This window comes from Phalangium opilio, unplaced genomic scaffold, assembly GCF_054372755.1.
Source record: "Phalangium opilio isolate 3A_F unplaced genomic scaffold, DU_Popi_V2 ptg000106l_1, whole genome shotgun sequence".
Classification (NCBI taxonomy): Eukaryota; Metazoa; Arthropoda; class Arachnida; order Opiliones; family Phalangiidae; genus Phalangium; species Phalangium opilio.
This window is the reverse complement of record NW_028324208.1, coordinates 1,227,172-1,244,101: the sequence shown is the minus strand read 5'-3', so window position 1 is coordinate 1,244,101 and position 16,930 is coordinate 1,227,172. Positions and strand designations below refer to the sequence as shown.

The window sequence follows — 16,930 nt, the reverse complement described above, 5'->3', positions numbered from 1 at the left end:
TTGTTTTGTTTCATAAGAAAAATGAGATGTGATGTTTTATATTTAAAAATACCCGCCAAAGCTTACAATACCCAGATTAGCTATAAGCGCCATCTATTCAAAAACAACCTGTATTAAAAGTTCTAGAATAAACCAGTTCCTAGATCTAGAGTAATGCGTAGTGTAGGCGAGTAATAACGACAGTTCCTTTTTAATGTAACCTTTTGAGTATTAAACGATGTTTATTAAATATATCGAACACTAATTCCAACAAACGTAACCACAAACATTACATCCTTAATGCCGACGGTTTAGGTCCTACGAAAGATCTTAAGAAGTGGAAAAAGGTTTGAAAACCATTGCTTCACATACGGTTACCATTTCAAATGTGTTATTTATATTATAAGTCGTGGGCTGATTGGAAATCAGAAACAAAGGGAAAGGCTGCAGCTATAAAAAAGGCCCAGAGTGGCACTGGAGGTGGCTCAAAATCCCCGCTCGAGCTCACAGATTTAGAAAAACGTTTGTTAGCTGTTAAAGGTGCACTATGTGTAGACGGTAACGTAGCAGTGCCTGAAATAGGCTTTCAACATTAAAACATAAGCTCCAAACGGTTAATAATTAGAACAACACACCCTCTGACTAATATCTGTTAATCAAAAAGGTATGTTTTGTGTATTTTGTTAACATGTTTCTTGGTCACAGCAAACGGAAATAGTAGGTCTTTCCATCGAAACGGAAGTAACAGGGCCCTCCCATATTAGTGTAGATAATGTAATTCGAGAACCGCCAGAAGAAATTCATATTGAAGAGGACATCGATGGTAATTTTAGTTTCGAGGTAATTGCTTCAAATGAAGTTGGGAAGGAGTCACACGCAAAAGACTTAACCAGGGGGGAAGTTACCCCTGTTACAAACCATTTAAATGACGAAGAGCGTGGTAAGGTTGTCAGTTGTTTCCGGTAATTATAATTTTCGAGGAATGTTTCCACTTTGCAGTTAATAACGCACAGCAGGCGAACCCTCGTGAGGATCAAGAGGATGCTGAACCAAGTAGAAAACGACGTAAGGAAATCTAAAGTTTAATCTAACTTTATTTTACTAAACAAAACAATTTTGGAACGTTTAGGAAAGAATGCCAGCACGATAAATAGTCAAAATTTGAATAAAGCTACTGATACATTGAAGGAAATCGAGGACAATAAAAACAATCATTGGAATAAAAACAGCCATGGAGGAAAGAACTGTTTTTGAGAGGGAGAAAGCTAAATCATTGGAAAAAATGGCTCAAGCGTTTTGTGTAGGGTTGTAAGTCGGAAAATTTTCCGCTCGGAAAATTTTCCGTATTTTTCCACTACCGGTTTTTCAACTAAAAAGTTAAAACTTTAAAATTTTTCAATTGCCTTTCTTTTCAAAACATTCATTATTTTGTTTTAAGTGAATTCGGAGGGGTAAAAAATTGTCCAAGGGCAGAGTGTCTAGTGACCCCTATTCTCTATAGGAAAACCTCACTCATTCGCTATCGCTTGCATGCATAGGGTTACTGTTTGCTCTTATGACAGTATAAGGCGTTAGAGGGTCGAGACCTAAACGTTAAGAGACCCAAGTGAAACTAAAATTATCAGGTGTAAAGGATAGTGATCGTCTGCGTCATTGTAAGGGAAACGAGGTGTTATGTTGTTAATGTTTTTAAGTTTGTTAACCCTGTTTAAAGTCACAAATTATGGGAAAATCAACCACTAATATTTGGTGGTACTTTAATAGATCTACTAAAGATGGCTAAATAACTGGAGAATGTTTTAGATCTTTAAAAGTTAGATAAATTGACTCAAAGCTCACGTAATTGCTAGTTTTATATTTTTCCGATTAGCGGAAAATTTTCCGCGAAGAGGAAAATTCTCCGGAACAATTTCCGGAAAATTTTCCGCGTTTTATTTTTCCGGAAAATTTACAACCCTAGTTTTGTGATATAGCTAGTCACATGGGTGGCATCGTACAGCGCGTGGAAGCTATGACGAAAAACAAATAAATGCTACCTTTCACTTATTGATTTTTGTTTTAATAATAAACTAAGAGAGTTGAAGATTATCTCTTAATTATTTACAATATATTTGATTAATTTCAAGGCACGCGTTTGCCGTAACCCTTAGCGAAAACGTCGTACAATATGCGCTCTCACTCCTTGACCAGCGTGAAGCCAATTATCGTTTGGACCGGGTGCAAACTCTGGAAAATAATAATACTGTTGCCCTCCTTTCTCGTCTAATTTCTCTTCTCCTCAGTCTAGCTTGTCTATTTCTTGTTCTCCTATCATCTATTACTGCGTCATCAGATTCACTCTCGCTTGATGTCTCTGACTCAGTGAAAACATCGTCTTCAGGTCGATGTTCTGCGTCTCTACGCATATTGTGAAGCGTACAACAAGCGTAGAATATTTTAGCTGCAGCTGTAGGATGATAGTGAAGTGTGCGACGTAACAACAAGCACCGAAAAACTTGCTTCAGTAGACCAATAGTGCTTTCAATCAGTTGCCGGGTTTGTGTGAGGGCTCGGTCAAAGCCGTACTCAGGCTTATATATTATTATTTCTAATTTGGCCCCAGCTGAGTGAACAATTTAATGGTATTAATGGCAAGCCAAGGTAATTCTACGGGCCCACCTATAAGTTCTGATGGCCCACCATAGGATGAATGAGAATCTGTATTGTGACATAATATAATCATAGACAGTTCAAGGAATTCCTTCACGAATGCGATTCTGAACATGAAGATGTCGTGTATTATTGCGAAGTTAGATGGCTAAAGTCGAAGAAGTATGCTTAAACAAGCCTTTGGCCTTAAAGATGAGATAAAAATTTTTATGGAAGAGAAAGGAAAGGGAGTGGCTGAATTTAATGATGAAAAATGGATTTGTGATTTTGTCTTTCTAGTTGACATGGCAACACATCTAAGTGAGCTTAACTCGCGTATGCAAGGCAATAACCAACAAATCTGTTCTATGTTCGAAAATATCACGTCTTTTGAAGTTTAACGCAGATGTGGGAAAATCCGTTGAAAGTCAAAAATTACATTCAGTTTCCCACATTATCGGGTCTGAAGCGCGTCAATACCCCCCAGAAATACCCAAAATTAGTATCGAGGCTTAGAGAAGAATTTGCACTTCGATTTCAGGATTTCAGAGAAAACAAACTATTTCTCGATATCTTTTCACGTCCGTTTTCTCAGGATGTTGAATCTGTACCACACAACCTACAAATGGAAATTATTGACATTCAATGTGATTCACCACTGAAAGAAAAATTCAACAAAACGGAGCTCATTGAGTTCTACAAAACGTGTGTAACTAAGGAAAAATATTCAGAAATTCGCGAAAACGCTCTTTTCATGAGCTCACTGTTTGGTAGCACATACATTTGTGAGCTAGTGTTTTCAAGAATGAAAGCAAGGGTAGCAATTGATTGTCGGATAGTCATCTTGAAAATTGCCTGAGTATTTCAACTTCTAAACTGGATTTTAATATTGATGAGATAATTAAACAAAAGAAATGTTAGGTTTCGCGCTAAAACTGGTGAAAACAATTGTAAAATTTTTCAAATAAATGAAAAAAGGTGAATTTTGATTGTGTGGCCCACTTGATGGTCTCTAATTTTGAATTTGGCCCACCGTGAATAAAGGTTGGCCATCCCTGGTATAGGATATAGGACTAAGTCAAGAGTATAGGATATAGGACTAAGTCAAGAGTATAGGATATAGGACTAAGTCAAGAGTATAGGATATAGGACTAAGTCAAGAGTATAGGATATAGGACTAAGTCAAGAGTATAGGATATAGGACTAAGTCAAGAGTATAGGATATAGGACTAAGTCAAGAGTATAGGATATAGGACTAAGTCAAGAGTATAGGATATAGGACTAAGTCAAGAGTATAGGATATAGGACTAAGTCAGGAGTATAGGATATAGGACTAAGTCAAGAGTATAGGATATAAAACTAAGTCAATAGTATAGGATATAATAGGACCTATCATGAAATTATAACATAATATGGGACAGGTTCAAATATATAGTATTTTATAGATAATAGGACCGCTGGGCTCCCTGCAATATAAAAAGAGTCCGTTTGATTCAGCACAAGACTCCAAGAGAATTCGGTCGCTCCAACCAATCTGCAGTCACTCATTGGCGTTTCTAAGCGATGCCAAGTGGTTGGTATTAAAACATTCAGCCTGAAAACATTTCCGCACCTCCGTTCTGAATATAATCTTGCTACTTCCATATATAGTAGAAAATGTTTATGAGGAATTTAGTATACATATTCTATATTGATATAAATACAGACCTAATCGTAAATAGTGAAATAGACTAAAATAACTCTATTATTTCAACAACAAAAGGTCATTTATATTTTCCTTATATGGTAAAAAGAGTGAGCGTGGGGGACCAGTCTCGGCCGACTCACAGTGGCACCCAAATTAAACGCACCTTCCCAGAGGGGGCTGAGCCCCCTCTCATTTTTCCCCGTGGGGGCTCAGGCCCCCACTGCCCCCACACGATCGACGCCCCTGGGAAGCCCTGCCATTGGGAGGCTAGACGTTTCTCGTAACCCTAGCCGATCGCCGCGTATATCTTAAAACCAAACGATAACGATGGAGAAGAAGCCGGAATGGACAAAGACCTGAAAATGGTGGGGCATAGAAGCTGGTGTCAATGTGGGATTGACGAAGAACAGAAGATGGTCGTGCATAGAAGCTGGTGTCAAGGTGAAATTGGAAGCCAGCAAGTACAGGCTAGCGTCCATGTGGGATGGACAAAGACTAGCAGATTGTGGTCCTTAGAAGCCAGTTAGTAGAGACTGGTGTTGGTAGATGAATGGCCAAATTTCCGTGAACCGCAAACGCGTTCCAGAAATCGGGTATTTGTTTGCTCCGATTTGTAAACTGCGAACGCGGTCACGTGGGGTCTGACAGACACACACACAGACAGACAGACAGACACGGCCGGTGTAATACCTCTCCGTGACATACGTCACTCGGAGAGGTAAAAACAGAAAGTAATATTGGCTTCTACTCCGTAATCTTCGTACGCGGCAATCGGCTAGGGTTACGAGAAGCGTCTAGCCTTCTGATGGCAAGGCTTCCGCCAGAGGTTCACTCAATTGCGGCTTTAATTATCGTTCATTGGGAATAAATCGCCTTTTATACTCTAAATATCCAAGAATTAAATAGGCATAGGCTCGAATTCAAACGTCAACAATAGCTATGTTTAAAATTATTTTAGAAATAAAGTTTCTTAAAACGACTTAACTATAATTAAGGTAAAATAATGACGATTACAAAAATTAAATTCAATTATATTTATTTAATTTTTTATCAAAAACCTCTTAAGTGGGTAGATAGCCCTCGTCTCGTCTCGACTCGGAGAGGTTCATTCTGCTTTCCCAACTTGTCAAACAATTGTGTTGCAAAGAAAAACTAACTGTTTGTTTTAGCAGAAATATAGCAACGTGAAGAATGGAATGTCATTCTTATTCATATTATAATACATAACGATATTATGCTTAGGAATATCTTGTATCAATTTCCGAAGGCGTGAAAATATTCTCTTTATCCATGTACAATATGTAACATGAGTTAAAACAATTTTTCCAGGCATAGCTGGCAACATTTATGATCCTCGTCACAAATGCCTCAAAAAAAAAGATGTTTCTATTATCTGGGACCAGAGATTTAAAACAGATAAGGTAATTTCAAAAGGATATTGATATAAAAATAGAAAGTAAATTTCTTGGTTAAAACTTGCCGCAAACCATCATCGACAATACTCTGGGTTAAAATGTTGTAACTTCATTAAGGTACTAGAGTACATGCTAGGGAATACAGACCGTTGCGCTCCGGGCCATTCGGCATGCGATAAATGAAATTGGGGTTGTCTTTCGTTTCAACTTGGCCGCTCTCCTTGGCGTAAGCGTTAATTAAACCCCCAAAAAAGACTGCTTTCCGCATGCTGTATTATAAACCTTACCCCATTTTCCCTACAACTTGCTGCTTCATTCTGTCAGGGTGGGTTAGTTATTCGAGAAGAGTCTCTGTGTGGTTTTCTCCATTCGATAGATGAACCAAGAAGCGGTATCTATTTTATTAGGGAGAAGGCATAAGATGCCTAAGTATTGGTTTCTGCAGTGCCCCTTTCAAAATGCAAGGGTGAGGGGGCGTAAAAGGTGAGGGCCGGGCTATTTCGCTACACTCTCCTCAGTCGGACAGATACAAGTAATTTGCTTCTTTCGCGTCGCGCTGACGTGAGTTTTCAAGAACCAATGAGATGCTGGTCTGGTTGTAATTTAGAGGCAGCGGTGATTAACTCCGTCCGGACAGGCTACGTTTGTATGGACTGCAGGAGATAAGGAGCTAGAAATGTGGCGGCGAATTTATACCTTCTCCCTAGTAAAAGGGACGGACTTTTGTTAGCAACAATAGTTCGAGATGAGACGTTTCACTGAAAGAATCAAAACTACAGAAGGTAATAATAAGAGAAGGATGACAGTTCATATATCCGTGCATTCATGAAGGATAAAGGGATGGAGTGGCACCCCCTATTCCTATAACGGTGCCTCTGTATCCTCACCTACGGAACAGCACCGTAGTTCTCCCAGCATCCTCAGCGTTTAGGGTTGCACAGTACCGAATCGTAAAAATAGGGTCTAGCAGGGTGGGAAATAAGAATTTTTTTAAACTGGACATTTGGCCAGCGACACCCCCCTCCTGGCCTGGAATAAATAAACTGGTCCATGACCAATGACCAGGTCACGTCGTCTGCTAAACTAAATAAATTGATAAATACTATATTTGAATTAATGTCTGGACTTCAGTTACCATTGAATTTTCTTAGTGGTCACGTGAACCACTAACCCCCTTCCTCCAATTTAATTTTTAAACTGGTACAGGCAATTTTTAAACTGGTCATTTGCCCTGTGCCACCGCCTTATTTCCCACGCTGGAGTCTAGTTCTCTTACAAATACAATGGAGCTACGCGGCAGTACTTAACAATCGCCTACCAAAGGGTAGGGGCGTGCGCGAGGGATGTTGGGAGAGTTACGGTGCCGCAGGTTGCCCGTCATCATTTCCAATCCAGCTCACCTCATTTATCCCTGGTGTAATAAGCCCTTACACACCTCAAATTGCCTCCTCTTCCCTGATTGGCTAAAGAGCTTCTGTTGTCGTTTTGAGATTTAATGTCGTGAGGGAGTGCCTGTAGAAAAAAATTTTAAGTTCATAATTTAATTTGCTTTCTTTTAATAAAATTTCCTGAAGTGGTGACACGAAATCAAGCTATTCACAGTGTAGTATTAACGTCAGGGAGTAGTTAGTGGCATCATCTAGGGACAATTTTTTCGTGTAAGTAGATTTTTCGCTGTGTTATGGCGCAAAGTTTCAGTGTATTTTTGAGGTAGGTGACTTGGTCGAACTCTGGTTAACGTCCCGGACCAATATTGCTCCATTCTTTAATTAATCTTTTCCGTAAACACATAATATTCTCCATTGCATTTTGTACCTTGAAGTTGTATTATTAACTTGTGATTGCAGACTTCACATTTGAATCAAAGACTATCTCGGAACGTTCAACAGGGTCCTCATCTAATAGCTAACCCACCTGTTAAATTTTTGGTACTTAATTTTATCCTTCAGAAATATGAACTAGGCCTACTCATATTTTGGTTCAAAATGTTAACTTCGTTAATTTAATGGGAAAGTGACAGAACATTAATTATTAAGTTGAAATAAGATGAGGAATGGAAATTGCGTATAAAATCGCGAAAGAAATTTAAATGAAAGTACTTTAAATTAAGAGAATATTTTTTTAATGAAGTGCTAAAAAAATCAAGCAACACTAGAAGTTTCGCGTCTGGAAAGATGGGTCAAGTTTTTTTTTTTGCAAAAGTAATTTTATTGTGTTAACTTAAGTAGCTTGATTTTCAGTAACGCTGTGACAAACGTGTAGATTCTTTACGTTAATATTAAATCACGAATCGGTAATATTCTAACACGCTATCCTTATAAAGGACAATCCAACTTGTAATTATAGAATATTCATTTGCCTCATAACTAGGGTTCGAAAATTACGGTAATTTGGAAAATGGAAAATTACGCCGTAAATTACCGTTCATGTTAATTTATGAAAATTCAAAAATAAATTATATTGATCGTTTATAAGGTAAATGAAAAAATCACTTGAACATAGCTTTAATTTGGACGGCATAGTATCGTATTGATGTTTGCAGCTCAAAATACTTTTCAACAGCAATACCCACTTTCTTCTTCTTACCCATTTTGCAAATATGGAGCTTTTACACCCTTTTCCAAGAGAAATAAATGAGAACTCGGTGGTAAATTACCATCGTAGTAATTAACAAGCACGGTAATGACCAGGGCAATTACAGTTTTCGTAATTTATCCGAGAAAATCGTAAATTGCAGTGTAAATTACCATTGTAATTTACCGATTTAGAATCCTACTTATAACCAAAATTATCCTGTTTTCCATTCATTTCTTTCTTCCTTTAAATAGGCGGTTTGTTATGTTTCATTTTTATTTAAAATAAGATCTATATAGCTTTAATAGAGACAACTTTGACAAGAAAAACGCGACGGACACAAACATCAAAAGGCAACCGCCATTTCGTGAACCTTTGGTGAAAGCCCTATTTGCCATTGGGAGGCTAGACGTTTCTCGTAACCATAACCGATCGCCGCGTACATCTTAACCCTAATGACGATAATGGAACAATGAGATAGAGTTACAATTCAAATTGGCTTACCGCGAAACACATTGTTTTTATTAAGGACGTTTATCAAAACGTGACAGCGCCATCTCTGAGCCTCTAGCGAAATTAATTACAACGTTTACTCGCTTATTTGCAATCAGAAACATAGTTATGATTTTTATTTCATCTATTTATTAGATTAAAAAGGACTAGACTTTTTATTATTTAACTCGCGTATTTTATTTAACACGTTTAAAAAACTCTCTTGACAGCTTGTTACACATATAATATAAAAAAGACTTGGTTTGCCCAAGCCTTAAAAACAAAACGATAAGAGTTTTTCCAGTTGTCTGAAGCGCAGATATTATTTTTTTCTATATAATTTTAAAGACAATCCGTATTTTACTACTCTTTAGAATTTAATTCAATCACCTGATTTTACTGCTAATGGATTAGTTTCCTATAAATTAATTGAAATAAAAAATTACTTATCTCAGATTTTTCAACAACAATTCCATTTTCCTGAAATATTTTATCATGAATTTTTTATTTTGAGGGATATCGTGTAAATTTAATCAAATTGACAATTTCTTTTTTAATTTCCGAGAATTTTCCTTTCAAAAGGTTTTAAACACATCAAGTTTTCATAATGTTGTCAACTAAATAGCAACTCAACCAACACTTCTAAAATCTTTCCCACAAGTACTGATATACACAGTTCAATAATTGTGACTGTGCTTAAAGAAGAAACGAACCCGTTTATCAAATATAAGAAAAGTGATAATAGCCCCCCCTTTGTGTTCTAAAAGACTGCATAAAATACATTATTAATGAGAGAATTATTTGAAAATTAAAGTACGTTCTCCATTGAAAAGAAAAAATTTCATGATAAAATGTTTCAGGAAAATGGAATTGTTGTTGAAAAATCTGAGATAAGTAATTTTTTATTTCAATTTATTTATAGGAAACTAATCCATTAGCAGTAAAATCAGGTGATTGAATTAAATTCTAAAGAGTAGTAAAATACGGATTGTCTTTAAAATTCAATAGAAAAAAATAATATCGGCGCTTCAGACAACTGGAAAAACTCTTATCGTTTTGTTTTTAAGGCTTGGGCAAACCAAGTCTTTTTTATATAATATCTGTTCCTTCAGCCTTAATTTGTATTAATATATTATAAAAATAATTATATGATTGTCAAACGTCACTAATTCGATGTTCCAGTAAGATGTTCATGAGCATATTGGCTCACTCCAAGTGCCTCTCATTATTTTATGGGAAAGATTAAAATTTTAAATCATTTGGCAGGGGAGTGGTAAATTAATTCACAATTGGTAGGCGGGTGGTAAATTAATTCACCATAGATAGGCGGGTGGTAACTTATTTCATATGAAAAGGCGGTTAGTGACTCAATTAAGTTTAGTTGACCTTTTTGTATAGATTTAAAAAAAAGTTATGTCTAAACCACGCGCCAGCACGCGCACATTTCATTGAAAATTTGTTACTTAAGAATTTTCCCTTATATATTCTAAGATTCTTCATCAAAAATGGACAACGAGCTTTCCAAGACTCGAACCTGCAATGTTTTGCCTCGAATGCAAACGCGTTATCCATTACGCCACAAGCCCGTACTTCGTAACAAAAAATTATCCAAACATTGTATATATTGGATTATTTCATTTATGTTGAATAAAAGATCTGTAAAAATAAACACCGAGCTTGCCAGGATTCGAACCTGCAATCTTCTGCTTTATAGGCAAACGCGTTATCCTATGCGCCACAAACCCGATGGAGGCTGAACAAAATGCTATGCAAACAGTGTAATATATGTAACGGTTTTACCATGATTTATAAATTAATTAAAATAAAATACTTAGAATTAATTGTTCATAATCAAACTTCAGAAGTTCAACATTCAATAGTTGCTTGATAATACAAAAGTGTTCCGAACCTTAACTTCGCAGTAGTTTCTGAGTTATTCGATGGAGTGGACCACCAAAAATCCCATGCTTTTTCTATGGGACGCTAAGCCTAAAATCTGTGAATTATTTCTTAAACATTACAGGAGGGTGTGGGTTCTTATCTAGAAGGGCCTACCGGCCCTCTAGAATAGCTGCAGATGGTAATAAAAAAGTTCTTTGAGTGATAAATAGGTGGCGCCACCCGTATTTGATAAAGATTCATCCAAATTACAAAAAGTGTATCGCGAAACGTAGATCTCGAGATCCCACGTTGTCACTCTAGGTTTAATACATGTATTCTATCTCATTGCAACGCGTTCCAGATATAACATACACGTTTACTATGATTTGCCAACTGCGAACGCGGTGACAGACGGACAATACCACTCCGTGACGTCATCGTCACTCGGAGAGGTATCAATCAGGACCCGAGTAATTGAGCAAACGGAATGACTCGAAAGCGTTTGATGCTCCCTTTAGTAGGAGACATCGAGGCGTGATTAACTTTGCGGATATCCTATCTGCGCGAAAGATTGAGCTGTCAGAGCAGGTGCGAAGAAATTTCAAAACAAACGCTAGAGGTAAGTACCTAGACAAAGCGATGAGGCCGACAAAAGATGTAAGATCTTCATTAGCTATATCGAATTTCGTGATTTCCAACAGAAACCCGGCTAATCTATCATGTTAAACCCCGGGCTAACACGATTACACATTTAATTTCACTTTTATCCAGACGATTTTATTTGTCGATAAAAAAACTCCTGTTTTTTCTAAAACAAAAGAACAATGCGAGTGACAATCTAGTCTAAGATCCAAATGAACGACTAATAAGAAACATTAACAATCAAATAAAAATAATATATGTAAAAGTAATTATTTATTTTCCAACAAGTACGTTTAGAAATTATTTATTTTCTCGCAAATACATTTAGAAATTGTTTATTTTCGCACAAGTACATTTAGTAATTATTTATTTTCCCACAAATACATTTAGGAATTATTTATTTTCCCCACAAATACATTTAGTTATTATTTATTCTCCCACAAATACATTTAGGAATTATTTATTTTCCCACAAGTACATTTAGGAATTATTTAATTTCACACAAATACATTAAGTAATTATTTATTTTCCATTTATATCTTAGAATACATCAATAAATATCTATGTAGTATTTTAAATATCTCGTGAACAAATTCGTTCGCGTATTTTCGTTTTAAGAGTCATCGCGATTTTACAAAAATATTAGTAATTCCAATATTCTATGTAATTTTAGTAGTATATACTATTAACTTTGGATTCCCTAATCGGAACGCACTAGGTCCATAGCTGTCCGCGCTCACCTCAATTTAGCGAGCCCGAGCGCGAATTGAGCGAGGCTCTTCGAAATAATTGATTAAGTCACGAGCCCGAAAGTTTATGAAAAAGTTTTCTGAGCTTGAGCCCGGGCTCACAATACGTCACAAACAAAGTGAGCCTTGAGCTGAGCCCAGGTTCGACTGTAAAATCAACGAGAGCTTGCGCTGAGCTCTCTTACAAATGTTTTGGCTTTCCTGAGCTCGAGCGAGGCCAACTGAAAACTATGAGACAGCTCATTTTGAAAGGGCGCTCACTGTTTTGAGACTGCGCTCAGCTTGGCTCAGCGCCGTATTCAGTGCCAACAGAAACTTGCGTAAATCATTGGTAGATGAAGTTTTGAAATTTTTTTAATACAAATGTAGTGCAAGTCATTTGGATAGTAAATATGTATTGTAGTTTTGCATTTATCGCGTAAAAATAGCTGCAAAATTATTTATTTCAACATCTACACTGTTTGAAAGAAATATTCTCCGGAAATATGAGACCAAGCTCGAGCTTGAGCTTACTAAATTGAATGAGCCCGAGCTCGAGGTGAGCCTTAAATTCTATCAATTTTGAGCCCGAGCTGAGCCCGCGAAAGATATTAGAGAGAGCTTGAGCTCGAGCTTAGCCCATCAAAATTATGCGAATGAACCCGAGCCCGAGGTGAGCTCATTTATAAAAACTAACTGAGCTTGAGCTCACATTGAGCTCTAAGGAAACATTGTTTCAATTTTGAGCTTGAGGTGAGCTCGTTGTCAATTTCTATAAAGTAACGTGAGCTGAGCTGAGCCCAAGCGATGGTGGACAGGTATGAGTCTAGGTCATGCTTATTTTTAAAAATTTAGAAAAAGACTAGTTTCATTCGCTGACAGAACTTCTATTTTGTTTCACTTAGAACTTTGGTCAGTTGAGTATTTGCCGAAGATTGCATTAGCTCTTTACTCGCTATTATAGTAACTTTAGCTTATGGGGATTTCCAAGTGTCACTTAATTAAATAAACGTGGTTTCATCCGCGAACGACAATAAATGAAGTAGGCTTACGGGTGGTGTACAAATTTAAAAATTTATCTCTTCAATTACCTTCTTCTATGTCTTGTATGTTAATTTTTTCTAGTCCCGCCTTCAAGTGGTTGACTGTTATTTTTTCTTTTTTCGAATATTCGTTAATCTTTTTAATTGGCTTTATACGATTCGATAAAAATTCCATTATTATTTTTGGCAGCTCCTTATAATCTGGAAATGTTTGGAATGGTTAATAAAACATGCTTGAAATTAGTGTAGTGTACGGTGTTCAATGAGAAAGGCGATTTCGACTGCCTGCTCTTATAATTTTTGGCCTCTGGGAATGGTTGGTTCGATTTCCCGTATGTCCATTTATCTCTCTTAAATGGGCAGTCGAATAAGCCTTACCCTTGTTACTTACTTTTTTAAAATTTCATGTCAAATGCTAAAATTAAAACAAAAACCAATTCAATTATATTAGCACACACTAATGAAACTCTTGACCAAGCACCCATAAATTGTATTCTTATCGAAGCGCTTCATACTTACAGGGAAAACCCTGTACAGTCTGCTTGATGAAAGCAATTAACTCATTTTGACCAGGAGATGGTAAAGGCATGAGTAGAATAACTTCTCTGTGTTCAAGTTTTGTGAGGAGCGGAAGGCAATACATTTTCAGGTTGGTTAGAATTGAGGATTTATTTGTTCGAGCTTACTGTAAAAATTTCCACATTCTATTGTATATATATTTAAGTTTCATTAGCAACACTTGGAACAATGTCTACCTTTTCTAACTCTATGTTCCCGACAGAGAGAATTATTCTTTTTCCGGGTATTTGGCCAATCACTCTAGACAGTTCTTCCAATTTTGAGCGTTTTCTGGCGTATCCAATTATTTGATTTGTAATAATTCCACGGTTGGTGTGTACAGCTTCATAAATAATAATTATATTAAAAAATTTCCATATTAACCTTTATAACTTGTTAGTTAAATAATTATAAACGTTTCCAACTTTAATTTTACAATGATAAAAACTAGTGCGGCTTCTTAGTGGTCCTTAACATGCTGGTTAATTATCTACACAATAATTTTACCTTGCGAATGACACGAACCAATTATAAGCCTGAAAGCTCTAAGCACTGCTCTCTCAAAACTATCTAAATTGTGCTTGTTGCACCATCGATTTACTTTTAAATTTTCTAGGAACAAGGTCAGATTACCCGGCGCTTGTAAAAGTTCAAATAAGTATATATTCGTGTTCAAGACAATTTTTAAGTAGCTAAAACATTAATTTGAAGTTGCAGAACAAGAATATCGACTTCATTTTGTTTATAAGTGCGTGGTAACCCGCACTTATACCACTTTCTAACATTTGGAATGCCATTGAACATTTCAGAAAAACGAAAGGGGTTCTGAAGGGGATAGTCTGATAGAGCCAATTTGTGATAGTCTGATAGAACCAATTGTGATACTTAAATGTCGAAATTGAATATGGAACTGTTAGTCGATCAAATTAGGAAGTATCCTTATCTTTACGATAAACGACACGCTAGCTACAAAGACGCGATTATGAAAGACAACAGGATGACTTCCATCGCCGCAATGTTCAAATTAACAAGTAAGTTATTATTTAATGTACTTTTTTATCAATGTAACTAATACAAACACATTTCTTAAATTATTTATTAGAAAATGAGGTTATTACGAAATGGAAAGGTTTAAGAGACCGGTACCTGAGGTTGAGAAAGGATTACGTTGGAAAAAAGTCCAGCGGAGCAGGATCTGATGAAGTATCAATTCCTAAATGGAAACTGTACACTGTTTTGGATGGGTTTTTGAGCTCTACTGTAGAGCCTAGAAGGTAGTATATGCTACTGCTACATTTAATTTAAATTTAAAAACATATTTTTATTGTGTTAAACTATTTCGTAGAACATGTAACAACATAACAAATGATAGTACTGATATTAGCCAGAGTAATGAAGCTCCTACAATTTTAAACGCCATGGCCAATGGTGGGGGTTCATTTGAAGAAATGTATTTTATCAGTTAACTTTATCAACACCCGGTTTGAATTGTCATTAATGTTTATAATTTAAAAGGAACCCGCAGGATTTGTGTAAAGAGTCCAACGAAGACGCTGAACGCATAATTTGTGAAAGTACAATGTTTGAAGATCCAGCTTCACCAGAATGTAACCCCATCAACAGCTCCTTCAAATCAAGTCAAAAGAATATCGTACTGGAAACAACTGAAGTTCCTAAAAACTGTGATACAACTAAACCCCCCAATGCCAAAAAAAAGAAAGTCCAGTGACGTTGATTGCAGAATCATCTCATATTTGGATGCTGCTACCAAAAATTTGGAGCAGAAGGAGAGCAAAACTATGAACAATGATGGAAATGCTTTGTACTAGGTACGAGAGCCTTAGTAAAAAAGAACAGGTTAAGTTGCGGTTTGGAATTGAAAAATTGTTTTACGAAGCTGAATCATCAGATTAAATATTTATTGTCCATCTTAAAGATCTCAATAAAAAGAAAAACAGTTAATTTCACTTTCCTATAGTGAATTATTTACAAACTAGTTCACATATATATGTACAATTATTATAGTTTTCTTACTACAACGAATCAAGTAATCATAGCTGATGGCATTTTGCTATAAAAAGTAATAATAGCTATTGTTTATTAGCTTTCTCTACTTGCCCTGGTAGCGCGCCTTCATTACTAAGAAAGGCAGCTAAAGTGTCTCTTAAAATACCCGAAAAATGGCTGTGTCTATTTGGTGGCTTGCGTTCTGAGAACTCTTTAATAATGCAATGCTCCAAATTTTCTCTCCATGTTCCATTTCTTAAAATCCCGTTGTCATCTTCATAGTCTGCAAACCTTGCGGGAGAATACCTTCTTTCTGTGGAGGGTTTATGATGGTCGTCTGTCATGAGATAGTTGTGAAGTCAGACAGATGCCTTGACTAACCCATCAATGTTGTCTGGGGTCCCATATATAGTTCGCGAGAAAATGCGCCATCTTACCGCCATGATACCAAATGTGTTTTCAATGACTATTCTGCCACCACTAAGACGAAGGTTAAAAATTCTCCTAACTAAAACACATTTTCCAGGATAAGGCCTCCTAATATCACGTGACAGTGGGAATGCTTCATCTCCTACGATGAAATAAGGAAACTTCGTGTTTGAGCCTGGGAGAACCTTGCCTTCAGGAATATTTAATAGTTGGTTTTGCAAAACGAATTCCAAATTCTGAGGTTGAGTAGATTCCGCCATCACTTTGGCAACCGTAGCTACCAACATCCAACATCAAGTAACGACAATGAGCATCACATAGTGCAAGCAGTACAGTGCCGAATGTTCCTTTATAGTTGTAAAACATGGACCCAGAGTTCGCTGGTTTGGCTATCACTATGTGCTTCCCATCAATTGCACCAATACAATTGGGCAAGCCCCACTGTTTTTCAAACCCTTTGGCTACTTCAATCCAATCTTCTTCGGAAGAAGGTAACTTGATATATATGGGAGATAATGCTTTCCAAATAGCCTTGCACGTATCTTTGATACTATTGGAAACTGTTGTTTTCCCCATTCGATAGCTATATGATAAGCTTACTTGCATATCACCGCTAACTAAATATCTGAAATAAGGTACATTTATGTGTTACTACCTGGCAAATCCTTGCAAATTACAGGCATGATTTATTTTTACCGTAATGTAACCACTAATCATTCCTCTGGGGAGATGCTATATCTAAAGTTTGTATCAGTCATGGTAATATCATCTCGGACTAAATGTTACAAATTGTCAAATTGCTCACATGCCATTCTAAAGTACATATGAGAAATAAAAACATTGCCTTTTAGAGGACTTCTCATCTAG

General features: G+C 36.5%; 1 protein-coding gene across 1 annotated transcript; it reads left to right on the top strand.

Moving 5' to 3' along the window:
- The first annotated feature begins 2,792 nt into the window (after nt 1–2,792).
- Nucleotides 2,793–3,466, top strand: LOC149623866 (general transcription factor II-I repeat domain-containing protein 2-like). The gene is made up of 2 exons (XM_089852225.1): nt 2,793–2,928; nt 3,036–3,466. Exons 1-2 carry the CDS (start codon nt 2,793–2,795, stop codon nt 3,464–3,466), a joined length of 567 nt encoding a protein of 188 aa, XP_089708351.1.
- Nucleotides 3,467–16,930: the final 13,464 nt, after the last annotated feature.

What these genes read in the sequence shown, in the direction of transcription:
- LOC149623866 (XM_089852225.1), top strand. Translation starts at nt 2,793, where the DNA reads ATGCTTAAACAAGCCTTTGGCCTTAAAGATGAGATAAAAATTTTTATG. An exon ending in TGACATGGCAACACATCTAA is followed by an intron (nt 2,929 to 3,035) that starts GTGAGCTTAACT and finishes ATCCGTTGAAAG; the next exon opens with TCAAAAATTACATTCAGTTT.